Genomic DNA, 17,154 nt, shown 5'->3' on the forward strand with positions numbered 1-17,154 from the left:
CAGATGAGCGCTGACAAGAAACCTCTCTGCTTCGTTGAAAAAACTGCGAAAGGATCTGCAAAACTTCGCAATCAGTAAAAGACTGACCTGGCTGTCGAGGGTGTCTGTGATCTCCTTGATATTGGCATCGGTTAAATCATCGACTGCCGGACTTTCAACGATTGGCTGAATGTTTCTTCGTACCGTTGAGGGACTTGAACTATCAAGTTCTGCAGTAGAACAGTGTGGTTATAAAAGTGTAAGAGCAGAGAAAGCATTACTAAGCATGAATTGAAACATTGAAACAATTCTCCTCTGTTTTTCCAATCTTTACTATACTTAGAGACGTGTCTGTCTGTCCGTAGCTACGGTTAGCTGTTGGTAAAAAAAGATTCCACCATACAGGCTTTGAGCTCGTAACGTTTAGCTTGCTAGACTGACATTCTAACCCATGTGTCAATCGACTACTTCTAGATTGGTCGGAATAATTGTGCACTTACTTATTACCCCTGATTATGACTCACGGCACACCGCACTGCCAGGGTACTAGTACGAATAGTTAGGACAGCTGTAGTCGAAATGCGTGCTACAGAACTCAAGAACAATAGAAACAACCAGTGCTCCAAGTAATAGTAACCTAAGGCTAGGATTGACTTCGTAGCTCCAATAATGAACATTGTATTGCTGTTTTCCAAAACACCTTTTATGGTATGAAATATTCTAGTTTGAGTTCTAGTGAACAAACATAACTGAGCATAGCTCAGCACAACAAAAGCTATAGCCATGGAGTTGTCTTACCTAGAAGCAAAGCCTAACAAATGTCATGGTATGATTAAACAGGGATAATGAAAAATTGAAATGGATTCCTGCCAACTCTTGATCGGACATCAAGAGCTGTAGAAACACCAACACAAGTAAAGGAAACTATTAGTTGCAGTCAATTTGCTGAAGTGAAGAGAGATGTTTGAAATGGAAATAAGAGCCATTCCATCAGAGCTGGTGGGCCGAAAAGAACTGAGATCTTAAATTGCCTGAATGAAACAGCTGATAGGCGAAAGATGAAAGCGAGTCAATGATTCTTGCGTAATATACCAGAGCCTGCGTATCAAATGCTACATCAACAAGAATCTGACCAGGTTGGATCCCAAAAATAGCTTCCACAATGTGAATTATACTCTCTTAACAACAATTGTGTTGCCAATCGTGTGACGCTGCAGTAAAACAAAGAAAATACAACAGCAATACCTCTAAGTGATTTAAATAGAACAAATTAAACTTTAGGCGTTTCTGTGTTACTGTGATCTAATGAATAGATGCCTATACCTTTAAGAGGTGAGGTCATGAGGCTAAGTAAAAACATACTCGGTAGTGGTGGGTGATTTCACTGTTTGTGAACATCTTGAAGTAATAAAAATAGCAACAACTGAAGCTACCATTTATTCTTGAATGACTGAGGAGAGCAAGGTTAATTTTATGTTAAGGCGACTGCATACAGGTTACTGGTCTATACTTGTCACTCATCTACACATGCTACCTGACTACACACCCTACTCGTCTATAGTACATATACATCAAAATAGGGAGAAACCTTTGACACATTGTAATTGGATGCTAGAAAGTGGAAAGTTCAGCTAAAATGACTAAGATACAAATTTATGGAACTTGAGTAAAACTCTCCTTTTGGGATGGGGATATTTCTGTCACATCACCACAATATTGACATAATTGACATAATTGACCGCCCCAATATTGATACTATTCACGGTTGATTTTGAGGCATTTGTGAAAATCACGATATATAATTATTTTATCAATGAAGTTACATATTCACACGCAAGTTACAATATCACAGGAGTTTACAAGAAACAAAAAACATTTATTTAATTGATTGTATTGTACTTTGTTTTAGGACACTTTCCATTCAAATCTACAAGTACGTGTACGAGCATATCACCAGAGTACAAGTACATGTACGAGCATATCACCAGAGTACGTGTACGAGCATATCACCAGAGTACGTGTACGAGCATATCACCAGAGTACAAGTACGTGTACAAGCATATCACCAAAGTACATGTACGAGCATATCACCAGAGTACATGTACGTGTACGAGCATATCACCAGAGTAAAATTACAAGTACGGGCATATCACCAGAGTACATGTACGAGCATATCACCAGAGTACAAGCACGGGCATATCGCCAGAGTACATGTACGGGCATATCACCAGAGTACATGTACGTGTACGAGCATATCACCAGAGTACAAGTACATGTACGAGCATATCACCAGAGTACGTGTACAAGCATATCACCAGAGTACAAGTACATGTACGAGCATATCACCAGAGTACGTGTACGAGCATATCACCAGAGAACAAGCACGAGCATATCACCAGAGTACATGTACGTGTACGAGCATATCACCAGAGTACAAGTACATATATGAGCATGTCACCAGAGTACGTGTACATATATGAGCATATCACCAGAGTACAAGTACATATATGAGCATATCACCAGAGTACATGTACATATATGAGCATATCACCAGAGTACAAGTACATATATGAGCATATCACCAGAGTACAAGCACGAGCATATCACCAGAGTACAAGTACATATATGAGAATATCACCAGAGTACATGTACATATATGAGCATATCACCAGATTACAAGTACATATATGAGCATATCACCAGAGTACATGTACATATATGAGCATATCACCAGAGTACGTGTACATATATGAGCATATCACCAGAGTACAAGTACATATATGAGCATATCACCAGAGTACGTGTACATATATGAGCATATCACCAGAGTACAAGTACATATATGAGCATATCACCAGAGTACATGTACATATATGAGCATATCACCAGAGTACAAGTACATATATGAGCATATCACCAGAGTACAAGCACGAGCATATCACCAGAGTACAAGTACATATATGAGAATATCACCAGAGTACATGTACATATATGAGCATATCACCAGAGTATAAGTACATATATGAGCATATCACCAGAGTACATGTACATATATGAGCATATCACCAGAGTACAAGTACATATATGAGCATATCACCAGAGTGCAAGCATGAGCATATCACCAGAGTACATGTACATGTACGAGCATATCACCAGTAAGTTTACAGTTAACGAATCATTCAATACAACATTATGCACAATGCTAATATTATCGAGTCAAACAGTTGAGTGTTGAGCTAACCTATTCTATGAGACATTCCAACATTGAATTATGGAGACAACTCCAAAATGTGGTTAAAAGGAGAGTAACTCAACTGCATGCAAGTTTTTACTAGTTGAACTACTACACCGCAACTTCTCATTCAGTAGTTTCTACAGATATTCCCACTATTTGAGAGCCTTTGTGACACCAATTTATAATATACGAACAATCAGATAAGACGGGTTGGGGCGATACATACGCAACCCCATACAAACTGTCAATTTTACGATGCTTTAGGCTACTTCTAACCACCAAAAAAGCTAAACCACGATTTGTTGCAAAACAATTCTGGGCACACAACTATCACAAGCAACCTTTATTTACCAATTGCTGGGCACTTGCCTTTTGACACTTAACAAAAGTGCAGAAAACATCTTTCAGCTTGTCTAACAATATAATAAGCTACGTTTTTAACTATTTTGTTAATTACACCCTTCTATAACAATGATGATAAAATGGGTAGAACATAAGAAATCTAGAGGCATTCGAGCGACATCTGACGAGTGCGCTAAAATGCAACTATTGCGTGGATCTACGCAATAAGAATATTTAAAATGAGCTTTTTGGTAAGCAGCAAGTAATACGCCCATTGCACACATTAGAAAACAGGCAAGAGCAAGTAACCACACCTACTGCAAGTATTTTCTGTGATGAAAGACTCTAACCACGTTATGCTAAAATGAATGCATAATGGAACACGGCCACATAGAAAAGGAAGTGAAATATCAACTGCCAAACAATAGAGCAGGCAGTATTACCCTGTTAACTCCCTTACAGATAGAATAAGACATCAAATTTCCAGTCAATAAAGCATAACAATGCTTTCATCAAGTGAAAATGAGGAGGAAAATAGGAGAATGCATGTAATCAAATTCTTCCAAGGTTTGAGCAGGCTCAGTGTTCAACCACATGGGATATAGTGTTCAACCACATGGGATATAGTGTTCAACCACATGGGATATAGTGTTCAACCATATAGAATATAGTGTTCAACTAGATGGGATATAGTGTTCAACCACATGGGATATAGTACTTGACCACATGGGATATAGCGTTCAACCACGTGGGATATAGTGCTCGACCACATGAGATATAGTGTTCGACCACATGGGATATAGTGTTCGACCACATGGGATTTAGTGCTCGACCACATGGGATATAGTGTTCGACCACATGGGATACAGTGCTCGACCACATGGGATATAGTGTTCGACCACATGGGATATAGTGTTCGACCACATAGACCACATATAGATAATAAGGAGAGCTCTACAGGCCGACCTTTTTGTGGCTAATATTTAACATTGTGCTGATGCTTTGGTGGCTTTACAACCGCTCGTGTGTGCTAATGTTTTCACAAGCAATTTATATGCACTCACTATTTCGAATAAATTTATTCAATAATTGATTTTAATTGACAACTACCATTAAATCTTTATTTGAACGCAACTTTTGGATTCTTCCCTTAAAGTAGCGGCGCTTTATTAGTCCTTCAAACAAAGGGGGCGTCGTATTTTTGAAACACCCTATGAGAGTGTTGAGGAGACCAATTAACCCTTTCACGAGCGAATTGAATATTGCCTACATTTTGCACTTTCCTACAGACGGTGCGACATTTACCCTCATGCATGCGAAAAATTTGCTAACTTACTTCCAACTTGTCATAGACTTTTAAATAAATATGCACAAAAAAGCTGATACATGTCTCTACCAGTTGATATCTATTGCTTGCAATTAACTTCTTATGATCTTATAGCCTGCTTTGAAATTTCTTGGAACTTTCAGGTTTTCTATTTCATTTTCAATTTGAAGCCATATTTTCATTTTATAACTATGCTAGCTGAATGCCTGGTGTTGCCCGGGTAATAAAAATTATTTGACCAGAAAATTTAGTTTTATGTAACATATAATAGCAGTTACCATTCTAACTTTCAAACTTCATATCACGAGAAAGTGTTTTGTGTAGTTGAAATAAATTAGGAGAAAAGATAAAACTTTATATTTTTGAACTTCATGTCATAAAAAAAAGGTTTTGTGCATTTGAAACAAAGGAAAAAAATAAGACAACTGTAGAAGTGTTAAAATGTAAATGTGAAATAATTAGCAAGTAATGGCAAAAGAAAGTCTGTTTTGCTATGATTACAATGAAACATGATTTGGTAATGATATAACTAATACAAACTGAGAAAACTAAATAAAAAGCACAAATTCGTTGAATAAATAATAGCAATTAGCGCATAGAGTTTTGTGTAAAAAAGTTACTATACAGTAACTTGAGTGTACTTAGTGGGTATGATGTGCAAGAAAATGTAATATTACTTACAATGTACTATGTGCGGTATGTACTATGTGCAGTATGTACTATGTACGGTATGTACTATGTGCGGTATGTACTATGTACGGTATGTACTATGTGCGGTATGTACTATGTACGGTATGTACTATGTACGGTATGTACTATGTGCGGTATGTACTATGTACGGTATGTACTATGTACGGTATGTACTATGTGCGGTATGTACTATGTGCGGTATGTACTATGTACGGTATGTACTATGTACGGTATGTACTATGTGTGGTACGTACTATGTGCGGTATGTACTATGTACGGTATGTACTATGTGTGGTACGTACTATGTGCGGTATGTACTATGTACGGTATGTACTATGTGCGGTATGTACTATGTACGGTATGTACTATGTACGGTATGTACTATGTGTGGTACGTACTATGTGCGGTATGTACTATGTACGGTATGTACTATGTGCAGTATGTACTATGTACGGTATGTACTATGTACGGTATGTACTATGTGTGGTACGTACTATGTGCGGTATGTACTATGTACGGTATGTACTATGTGTGGTACGTACTATGTACGGTATGTACTATGTGCGGTATGTACTATGTGCGGTATGTACTATGTACGGTATGTACTATGTGTGGTACGTACTATGTGCGGTATGTACTATGTACGGTATGTACTATGTGCGGTATGTACTATGTGCGGTATGTACTATGTGCGGTATGTACTATGTGCAGTATGTACTATGTACGGTATGTACTATGTGCGGTATGTACTATGTACGGTATGTACTATGTGCGGTATGTACTATGTACGGTATGTACTATGTACGGTATGTACTATGTACGGTATGTACTATGTACGGTATGTACTATGTGCGGTATGTACTATGTACGGTATGTACTATGTGCGGTATGTACTATGTACGGTATGTTCTATGTGCGGTATGTACGTAGATGGCTTTTACCTTCGAGACAGAAGTGCAACATAAACGCCGAATTTAACATAAATAAGTGTAGCTTACTAAACACATACATAGTCAAGTTTTAGTATGTATTTCAATAAACTAAACTTTAATTTTGTTAACAATTCAGTTTTTCTTAGCAATAACTTGAACTGAAAGTTTTCAACAGGTTTGTCAAGGCCTGGCTACAAATACTGACGAAATGCTTTGTTGATGCATAATTTCGATGATGACGGTCTACCTCGGTAGAGATAGAATCGACGCATCTGTGATAGTTTATTATATATACCGTAAATCCTCATGCTCAAGCCGTGCGGCTTGTGCTCAAAAACAAATGACTCACGAAAGACAAAATAATCCTCCAACAAGCCGTGTATGCCCAAAGACAGCGGCTAATGACTGAGTGAGGTTTTGTCGTCCTTGACCCCTTCGAGAGCGAGAGTGTTGAGACAGGTTTCGTTATACTCCCGTCCTCTTGAATAAGAAAACAGGCTACATCAGTACATGTGAAAAGAATTTTCTTTTACTTCCAAGTTCGAATTGAAATTCTTAAACCCTTGCATCAAGAACTTACTTGCCATGTCTCAACTAGATTTGTATTGCGCTGTTAGAGGGCTTCACGTTTATGGAAAGATGCCAGACAAGAATGAAAAGGTGTTAATAACCTATGACTGGAGAATTAAACATGAGCGATAAATTCTTCTTTAGTCTAAAGTATTCCATAAACATGACCTTGAAAATAAATGAGTAGGATCGCCAAAACCCCGTACATAAAAGTGTATCATGACTGCGATTTTATGATTATAGCACGGAACTGAGCAGAGACCGCATTTATGGAGAAGCCGCCTTGAGCCCCACGTAAGTTTTAAAAACTTGGCTTAGCCGCGGCTTATGACCTTGAACCAGAACCGCTCCCAACGACAAGCCGCACGGCTTGTGCATAAGGACTTACGGTAGTGATGTTGACTCAATTTTCTTCATTTCCAATATTTCCAATGCATGCTAGCTATGTCGAAGATTAGCTTTCAAACACCAGTGGCGACAGGGCGCCACACAATTGATATATAGACAAATACATTCTCACTTACAACGTGTATACGAAAGCAACTAGTATAAATATGAGCGGTTTGTAAAACCTTTCACATAATTTTTCAGTAATCAAACCTGTTGCAATAATTTTATTCCTATAATTTGATTATGTCCTAAACTTGAGTATTTTTATACATCTATTTTTATAGCTGTCTAAAATTGCTCTATGATATACCTTAGAACAGACGCTCCACAGATGCTATTATTTAATATGGGATGTGACAATGTTTCAAGATATGTTTGTGACATTTTGGTGTACTGTCTTAAAATCTACAGTATATAATTGAGATAAGAGCAGAATTTCGAGCAAGTTTCTGCCTTGAGATACAAGCACGCTAGTTAGTTTTCAATGTCCACTAAATGGTCAAGTATGTGAGAGACCACTTTCGAAAGCGGAATCACTCGTTCTTTCTTGTCGAATGGATTTGAAAAAAGTTTTAAAAGAATGGCTAAAAGTTATGGTGAAAGCAAGGCAACAGGCCCCAAGCACTCCATATAATACTGCACATAGTAATGTTACATGTTATAGCAGATCATAACTACTAAACAAGTATTTGTTACTTTGCGAGCATAGGTAGTGCATTACAATAATTAAAAACACATTTTTCCACAGTAATATTTTGTTTTTGGATGGTTTTTTCATAGTATGGGAACGGATTAATTTGTATACAGTTATGTTATATATAAAATAGTGCTTTAAGATACGAGTGAATTGACATATGATCTCGTCAGTTGAGGTATAACTGTATATTAATTTGTGAAACACTCTCTGTTATATATAGTACTTGACCTTTTAACTGTCTGTATAGTCAGCTCATTGTTAATAAACTACGAAATCTAAAACAATTAAAAATGCTAAAACATCAATAACTTTTTACATGTACATTTTTAATTATTTAAAATGCTTGACATCCATTTTAAATTGACAAAACTTATGTGAACTTGCCCAAAGTGGCTCCAGTTTATGTTGTCAGTGTCCATATTGGTCAAAATTGGGGCCAAATGTAAAACAAATCAAACATTCCTATTTGCAGTGTAAGACAGGCGCAAGTCTAGTGGCCCAAATGCTCCCTTTCAAGTCCTGTCAGTTTCCTGTCAGCTTCATTTCAGCACTACCTTCAAACGGCATTCAGCATGAAAAAGGTTTTAGCTCTACTGGCAGCCCAATTCGAGTGAGTAATTCGAGTTATCGTTTATTGGGAGAACAGGAAATGTCTCTTACAACTTTGGTCTTGTAAGGAACTGAATGAGTCGTAACAATTTTTCAAACCTGATAGAAAAACAGCTGCTACCTCCTGCTTATAGTACGCAAAAACAAGTCTAATTGCAATATACCATTTCATCTTGTCATACCTCAAGAAATTGCAACTGTCAGTGACTGTCAGTGACAATGCGTGACATTATGAATTAGAGAGTAATTGGATAGGAAGAGAAACGCATAGAAGGAATCAATCAAAGAGAGGGTGTACACGCGGTGTCAGCGATAGCAATTAGAAATCTGACAGGATAAGGAGAGACGACTGGTAAAAAGAATTGAAAGTACGAGGGTAGTTCCAGCCACCTTCAAGCCACCTTCCAGCCACCTTCAAGCCACCTGCAGCACTCGAGCATTTCAGCCAACAACAAAAAGCTATCAAAAAAGATACCAGTTCACATTCTTCTCTAGAGTTACAATTTAAATTCCAGAGAGAAAATTAAAAATCAAATCACCTTTTTGCTTTGAAAAATTGGTTTACATGTTCTTTATAAATATTATGAAGAGCTTTAACGTCTGGGCTAATGGTGAGAACACCAAGGAGAGTAATAGAGATTCAGAGATGGAGACTGTAGTATATGAGGTCGAGGAGATACAGACAATTTGTATTAAAGCAGCGATGTTTTGTTTTTTTGGCAAATGTAACAAACAAAATTCAGATTTGTCTCAGCGTATCTGTCTTTTGCATGATGGTACAGTCAAACCCTGTCAATTATGCATAGAACAGCTCATTCAATCGGAGGGACTCGATCAGACCAATCAACCAATCAGACTGTTGTCATTGTTTTGAATCATGTAAAATATTATTAAACTTATTCCATTAAAAATAATACAAACATAGATCTGTTGTTTTGTTGATTTTTAAAATGTTTCAAGCATTACAAAAAGAGAACATGGTTTGCAAGTCTAAACACAAAGTACAAGAGACCTGAAACATTTAGCCAATGAACTCAGTAAAAGAAGTCTGCAAGTCTCAACACAAAGTACAAGAGACCTGAAACATTTAGCCAATGAACTCAGTAAAAGAGGTCTGCAAGTCTCAACACAAAGTACAAGAGACTTGAAACATTTAGTCAATGAACTCAGTAAAAGAGGTCTGCAAGTCTCAACACGAAGTACAAGAGACCTGAAACATTTAGTCAATGAACTCAGTAAAAGAGGTCTGCAAGTCTCAACACAAAGTACAAGAGACCTGAAACATTTAGCCAATGAACTCAGTAAAAGAAGTCTGCAAGTCTCAACACAAAGTACAAGAGACCTGAAACATTTAGCCAATGAACTCAGTAAAAGAGGTCTGCAAGTCTCAACACAAAGTACAAGAGACCTGAAACATTTAGCCAATGAACTCAGTAAAAGAGGTTTGCTATTTATGATATTTAGTAGCCATAGACTAAGTTCTAGAAAGACACGCAATAATGGCGTGCCCATTCGTGTGCCCATTTGGCGAGCTGAATATGCAATTTAATAACTCAGTTGGCAAAGTAATATCAACTTTCTTAGGTCTGTTTTTCAATAAAAAAAATGCTTCCCAGAAGAGCGCGAGACTTGTGGCGTGCGAGACTAACGGGCCAACAACCACCTTCTCTCCTACCAACCCTAGAGACCCTCAAGCATACAGTATCTAAACAATGGCTATAAATAGAAAAGACAAATCCCTACCCACTTCCGTGTGTTCGTGTACAAAACTCTCATCAGACTTTGTTATATTTCTCCAAGACGAGTGACTGTCACCAGTAACAATCGCTCTTCCTTCTCCGTTTATATCATTCTGATGTTTGTTGTCGACAGATGTAGCTTGCAGGCTGTCGAGTGATTGGCCATCGAGACTAATAGAAGACCGTGATTGGCTGGAGAATCTGTTGTCATCGACGGGTATTACCTGACTACGAGATAAAGACTTGAAAAGATCTTCATCTTTATTGCTGCTCATTCTACTCAATGAAACGTTATCACCTGATGAAGAAGACAACTCCTCAATGGCGGATGATGATGAAGATATATTGTTTATTTTGGCTGTGCTTTGAGGTGAGTGTTCCATTCCGACTTTAGAACTATAATCTGAAATAAATGAGTAAGAAGGATTAACCAACAAGCGCATACCATAGTGCAGCTGACAACTTGGGTAAGACTGTCTAGAAATTGTTTGGTCCCTTCCCGGTAGAACTTAAGAGCTATAGAAGGGACACAAGCCAAAAGAAAATGGCTCTGAGTGAGGCATTGCTTCGCCAAGAAACTTAGAAACACAGAGTTTGACAGACGAATAATTGGTCACGCAACAAAACCTGACGGGTTTAAAATGTTGAAGAAAGATAAAAGCAGAGACATGCCGTTGTATACAAAGTTATTTTGACCCTTGATTGTATGTTGCCCCAGTGTTTCTAGCGCATGCCCGAACTGACATAACACACCTTAGTATAACCTGCTGGTGCATGTCAAACAGTTAAGTATTGAGCTAACCTATTCTATGAGACATTCCAACTAACATTGAATTATGGAGACAACTCCAAAATGTGGTTAAAAGGAGAGTAACTCAACTGCATGCAAGTTTTTACTAGTTGAACTACTACACCACAACTTCTCATTCAGTAGTTTCTACAGATATTCCCACTATTTGAGAGCCTTTGTGACACCAATTTATAATATACGAACAATCAGATAAGGCGGGTTGGGGCGATACATACGCAACCCCATACAAACTGTCAATTTCACGGTGCTTTAGGCTACTTCTAACCACCGAAAAAGCTAAACCACGATTTGTTGCAAAACAATTCTGGGCACACAACTATCACAAACAACCTTTATTTAGCAATGACTGGGCACTTGCCTTTTGACACTTCACGAAGGTGCCTTTGTGACACTTGCCTGCCATAAATTCCGTGACTCACGATGTGAGCCACCCAAGTTGTGATTTAATCAATTCTTAGACATGTGGAAGTATACTGCATACAACAAAGTGGGCAAGAATAGCAAATATTCTGACACTGTGTGTGGAGAATACAAGTAATCATTAACCCTTCAATGCTAAACGCCATTTTATTGACAAAAACATGAAAAATCATTTTTCTAACAGGCTAAAAATTTGGTGGTTTGACCTTTGTGACACCATACAACATCGTTGCTAGAGCTTAACAACCTAGCTAGTGATCTAATGGTCCAAGTTCCCGTGAGGAAATGTACTCTGCAGATTTGAGTCATCAACCTTGATAGGACGGACAACAATTATATTCCAAAGAAAATATTACCACTATTAATACCTTTAATATGGATCTTCTTTTAAGAAACAGCCTGAGTTCTATAACATATTGATAACATATTGATAATATTAAAACCATTATGACATTAACTGTGTCATAACCATTATGACATTAACCAAATGTCAATCAGCATTTCGATATAAAAACTTGTAGTCGATGTATCGATCAATCGTGTCTAGACCCGATCTTTGGCATACATAATCGAAACCTTGTGAACGTGAGGTGGTTTTGTTTCAATACCGGTATCTCCTCACAGCAACCATGCCGATATTATCGCTATTACAATAATAAGCGCTAAAGTAACAATTACAATCATATATATATATATATACTTGTATATTGTTTGTTCCCACTGCTAGTAACCCGAGTGAAATGGCACTGCTCTGGTAGACGTACCATTGTACAACTAAGTCTTTCACATTCCATCACCTAAGAGAAACCTAATCACAAAGTGAAGAAAACTCTCACCTGCAGAAGAGAGTCTCGTCAAACTCAGTTTCAGCTCGTAGTCAGCGTCGGAGTCAACGCTGAGAGCGGCGGATTCAGCGTTGACCTTCCCTATGAGTATGTAGACTGAAGAACTGACAGGCGCCTTCGCTACCCCTTTAGGCCTCTCGTTAGCCGGTAACATCTATAGGCAAAGCAAACGCATTGGGGGTCAGATATTAGTTGTAGCCATAAGCTCAGAGGCTACAGTCGTGACAGTCGTGCACTAATTATCACCTAAGATATGGAACACACAAAAGAGACTTTATCTTGCGTACTACGTTTCATCGCCTCTCAATCATGCCATCATAATATAGCACCTACGCATTGCCTTCAGCTGATAAGAGAGAGCAGCTGTTGACCAGCAAACAATATAGATGCTTGTATTATATGTATTCGTAACATGCACCTATTCGTAACATGCACCTATTCGTAACGTGCATCTATTCGTAACACGCTTTTTATAGACCTATCGATGCCCTATAAGCTAACAGACAGGACATGGTGTTGAAATCATATCTTTAGACTCGGGAGTGGTTGTAGATCTCCTGAGTCCACCTGGTCGGGATGTTTATAGCTAATGTTGGTTACACGATGGGCACTCATTCAGGCACACATATTCATAAATCTCGAGTTATCCTTTCAAAAACGCTTTCGATGATCAGATATAATCAGATATAATGTAATTGATCAGTTGATTAGAAGATGACTTGCGGATGAATCCAATTAAAATATTTTTAATAATTGCCAAACCAATCTGTCATACAACAAGCGGTTGGATATCATAGCCTAAAAACTATTTATAAAGATACTATATAACTGTTTTTAATGTTGCATCTCGATGCAACATTAAAAACAGTTATAAAAACAGCTGCGAGTTGAGGTCAGGGAGTCATCTAAAACTAGGTTATCACAGACTCTTATCTACCCATAATCTATCATCATAAACTTCTCCCAAGTCTTTGCGATAATGAGGAGCAGGCACATTATACAACCAGAGTGCAGATAAATCTAAAATCACTCTATTGTAGTATCATAATGATTATGTCTTTTTAAAACAAAATAGTCTAGGGGTTCTAGAGTCTGGGCTCATATATAAAGCATAGATGTACTACAATATACCTACTGTTGATAATCAATAGATATATCAACTTAATGTAAGTCGCTATTTCAGGATATTTCTATTATTCTATTAACAAAACTATTAATTCTTATTATTCAACAATTATTATTCTTTTTCAATGCTGAAATGAAATTTCATGGCGGCTTTCAAATACCTTAAACATCATATGAAGAATAATTTTAAAAAGAAAACTTAAGCAAGAGTTTCTCAAAGAGGCATGAGACCAGCAAACACTACACGGTTACACAAACTACTGTGAGTATATACCTCCATTTAAACGCAACATTATCAGAGTAGGCAGCTGCCTCACTTTTGTTTAGATAAAAGGCAGCGTAATTGAAGGTAAAGTGATGCAAATGAAAATAATATCAATATAAAACTAGACATCAAGCTTCAATTCCATGTAATTTTTGTCTTTGTAAACCCAGTATACAATATAGAATAGAGACGCGTAACGCTGCAACTTGAACGCAATGACCGAGATCAATGATGAAAGAGACAGGCACATAATTTTTTTCCGAGTGTTTTAACCACCTTAAAAGTTTGTTGGTTTTAATCTTAAAACATCCTGGCAGTCAGATCCGCTCAAACACCAGAAACAATCTCCTGGCAGTCAGATCCGCTCAAACACCAGAAACAATCTCCTGGCAGTCAGATCCGCTCAAACACCAGAAACAATCTCCTGGCAGTCAGATCCGCTCAAACACCAGAAACAATCTCCTGGCAGTCAGATCCGCTCAAACACCAGAAACAATCTCCTGGCAGTCAGATCCGCTCAAACACCAGAAACAATCTCCTGGCAGTCAGATCCGCTCAAACACCAGAAACAATCTCCTGGCAGTCAGATCCGCTCAAACACCAGAAACAATCTCCTGGCAGTCAGATCCGCTCAAACACCAGAAACAATCTCCTGGCAGTCAGATCCGCTCAAACACCAGAAACAATCTCCTGGCAGTCAGATCCGCTCAAACACCAGAAACAATCTCCTGGCAGTCAGATCCGCTCAAACACCAGAAACAATCTCCTGGCAGTCAGATCCGCTCAAACACCAGAAACAATCTCCTGGCAGTCAGATCCGCTCAAACACCAGAAACAATCTCCTGGCAGTCAGATCCGCTCAAACACCAGAAACAATCTCCTGGCAGTCAGATCCGCTCAAACACCAGAAACAATCTCCTGGCAGTCAGATCCGCTCAAACACCAGAAACAATCTCCTGGCAGTCAGATCCGCTCAAACACCAGAAACAATCTCCTGGCAGTCAGATCACCTCAAACACCAGAAACAATCTCCTGGCAGTCAGATCCGCTCAAACACCAGAAACAATCTCCTGGCAGTCAGATCCGCTCAAACACCAGAAACAATCTCCTGGCAGTCAGATCCGCTCAAACACCAGAAACAATCTCCTGGCAGTCAGATCCGCTCAAACACCAGAAACAATCTCCTGGCAGTCAGATCCGCTCAAACACCAGAAACAATCTCCTGGCAGTCAGATCCGCTCAAACACCAGAAACAATCTCCTGGCAGTCAGATCCGCTCAAACACCAGAAACAATCTCCTGGCAGTCAGATCCGCTCAAACACCAGAAACAATCTCCTGGCAGTCAGATCCGCTCAAACACCAGAAACAATCTCCTGGCAGTCAGATCCGCTCAAACACCAGAAACAATCTCCTGGCAGTCAGATCCGCTCAAACACCAGAAACAATCTCCTGGCAGTCAGATCCGCTCAAACACCAGAAACAATCTCCTGGCAGTCAGATCCGCTCAAACACCAGAAACAATCTCCTGGCAGTCAGATCCGCTCAAACACCAGAAACAATCTCCTGGCAGTCAGATCCGCTCAAACACCAGAAACAATCTCCTGGCAGTCAGATCACCTCAAACACCAGAAACAATCTCCTGGCAGTCAGATCCGCTCAAACACCAGAAACAATCTCCTGGCAGTCAGATCCGCTCAAACACCAGAAACAATCTCCTGGCAGTCAGATCCGCTCAAACACCAGAAACAATCTCCTGGCAGTCAGATCCGCTCAAACACCAGAAACAATCTCCTGGCAGTCAGATCCGCTCAAACACCAGAAACAATCTCCTGGCAGTCAGATCCGCTCAAACACCAGAAACAATCTCCTGGCAGTCAGATCCGCTCAAACACCAGAAACAATCTCCTGGCAGTCAGATCCGCTCAAACACCAGAAACAATCTCCTGGCAGTCAGATCCGCTCAAACACCAGAAACAATCTCCTGGCAGTCAGATCCGCTCAAACACCAGAAACAATCTCCTGGCAGTCAGATCCGCTCAAACACCAGAAACAATCTCCTGGCAGTCAGATCCGCTCAAACACCAGAAACAATCTCCTGGCAGTCAGATCCGCTCAAACACCAGAAACAATCTCCTGGCAGTCAGATCACCTCAAACACCAGAAACAATCTCCTGGCAGTCAGATCCGCTCAAACACCAGAAACAATCTCATATAACAGAAAAATACTGATTCTGATAAAATCTACTAAACTTTGTCCAAGTTTATCATTAAGCAAAGGAAATCTCCTTCTAACTTGCTAAAATTTAAAACTTAAAAAATGCCAAGCGTTCTCTCATTGTTGAAAAATATCTTGTGAAAAGTATTGATATTTAAGTTGGACTAGTACGCTCACTCACATACACACATAAAAACAGCCAATACAAAACTTTGGTGTTTTGCATTTTTTAACAATAGAGTAGCACTTGGCAACTGTGTGACAGGAGTATACAACTCTCAAAAACTGTATAAAAGCTGAGTAGATGGACAACTAAGCCCGACATGTAGGGCTATAAAAAATGGTCTGAGAGGTGAATTTGCGGCGACTCACCAGCAGCCATTAAACAAAAGCGTTTATAGAACACGATAAAAAATATGCAAATAAGAAAAAAACTCTTGACAATGGAGCATCGATGCAAAAAACTCAGCGGAGTTGTCCCATTTATAAGTGGTGTGGCGTTTAGTTACAAACATCGGATGGGTAAACATAGCTTCCGAGGTATGGCATTATCTCATCAGAAATAAGACTCTATAGCCAGACATCTATTCATTGCTGAAATAAGATTGAACTGTTGTACATTTAGCATCAACAGATCAGTCAGTAGCAAATAGATACTCTGATGTCTGTAATTTTTACTAAAAACGTTTTGAGCACAATTTTGGTGGCTGTTTTAAAAAAAGTTTAAAAAACGCATTCTAGAAATCAATCGTGGCCTTGAGAAGGAGAATACAACTTCAGCAAAAACAAGGTTAGGAGACAAGAAGGTTAGGAGACAAGAAGGTTAGGAGACAAGAAGGTTAGGAGACAGGAAGGTTAGGAGACAACAAGGTTAGGAGACAAGAAGATTAGGAGACAACAAGGTTAGGAGACAACAAGGTTAGGAAACAAGAAGGTTAGGAGACAAGAAGGTTAGGAGACAA

The 17,154-nt window shown here is 38.8% G+C and overlaps 2 protein-coding genes across 3 annotated transcripts in view; both read right to left on the reverse strand.

Moving 5' to 3' along the window:
- The window catches only part of LOC137403865 (WD repeat and coiled-coil-containing protein-like), an 86,335-nt gene that overhangs the window by 38,242 nt on the left and 30,939 nt on the right, over window positions 1-17,154 (reverse strand). For both annotated transcript variants that reach the window (XM_068089959.1, XM_068089958.1), the window contains 3 exons: window positions 12,578-12,740; window positions 10,515-10,913; window positions 88-209 (listed from right to left, as the gene is read on the reverse strand). In XM_068089959.1, coding sequence (XP_067946060.1) covers window positions 88-209; window positions 10,515-10,913; window positions 12,578-12,740 — 684 coding nt within the window. The remainder of the gene's footprint in view (window positions 1-87; window positions 210-10,514; window positions 10,914-12,577; window positions 12,741-17,154) is intronic.
- On the reverse strand, window positions 2,676-3,097 carry LOC137404086 (uncharacterized; the record flags this gene model as incomplete). The annotated part of the gene is made up of 2 exons (XM_068090242.1): window positions 2,676-2,747; window positions 3,029-3,097. Coding segments are annotated over 2 exons (141 nt in total), but the record flags the coding sequence as incomplete, so codon positions are not given.

This window comes from Watersipora subatra, chromosome 9, assembly GCF_963576615.1.
Source record: "Watersipora subatra chromosome 9, tzWatSuba1.1, whole genome shotgun sequence".
Lineage (NCBI taxonomy): Eukaryota > Metazoa > Bryozoa > Gymnolaemata > Cheilostomatida > Watersiporidae > Watersipora > Watersipora subatra.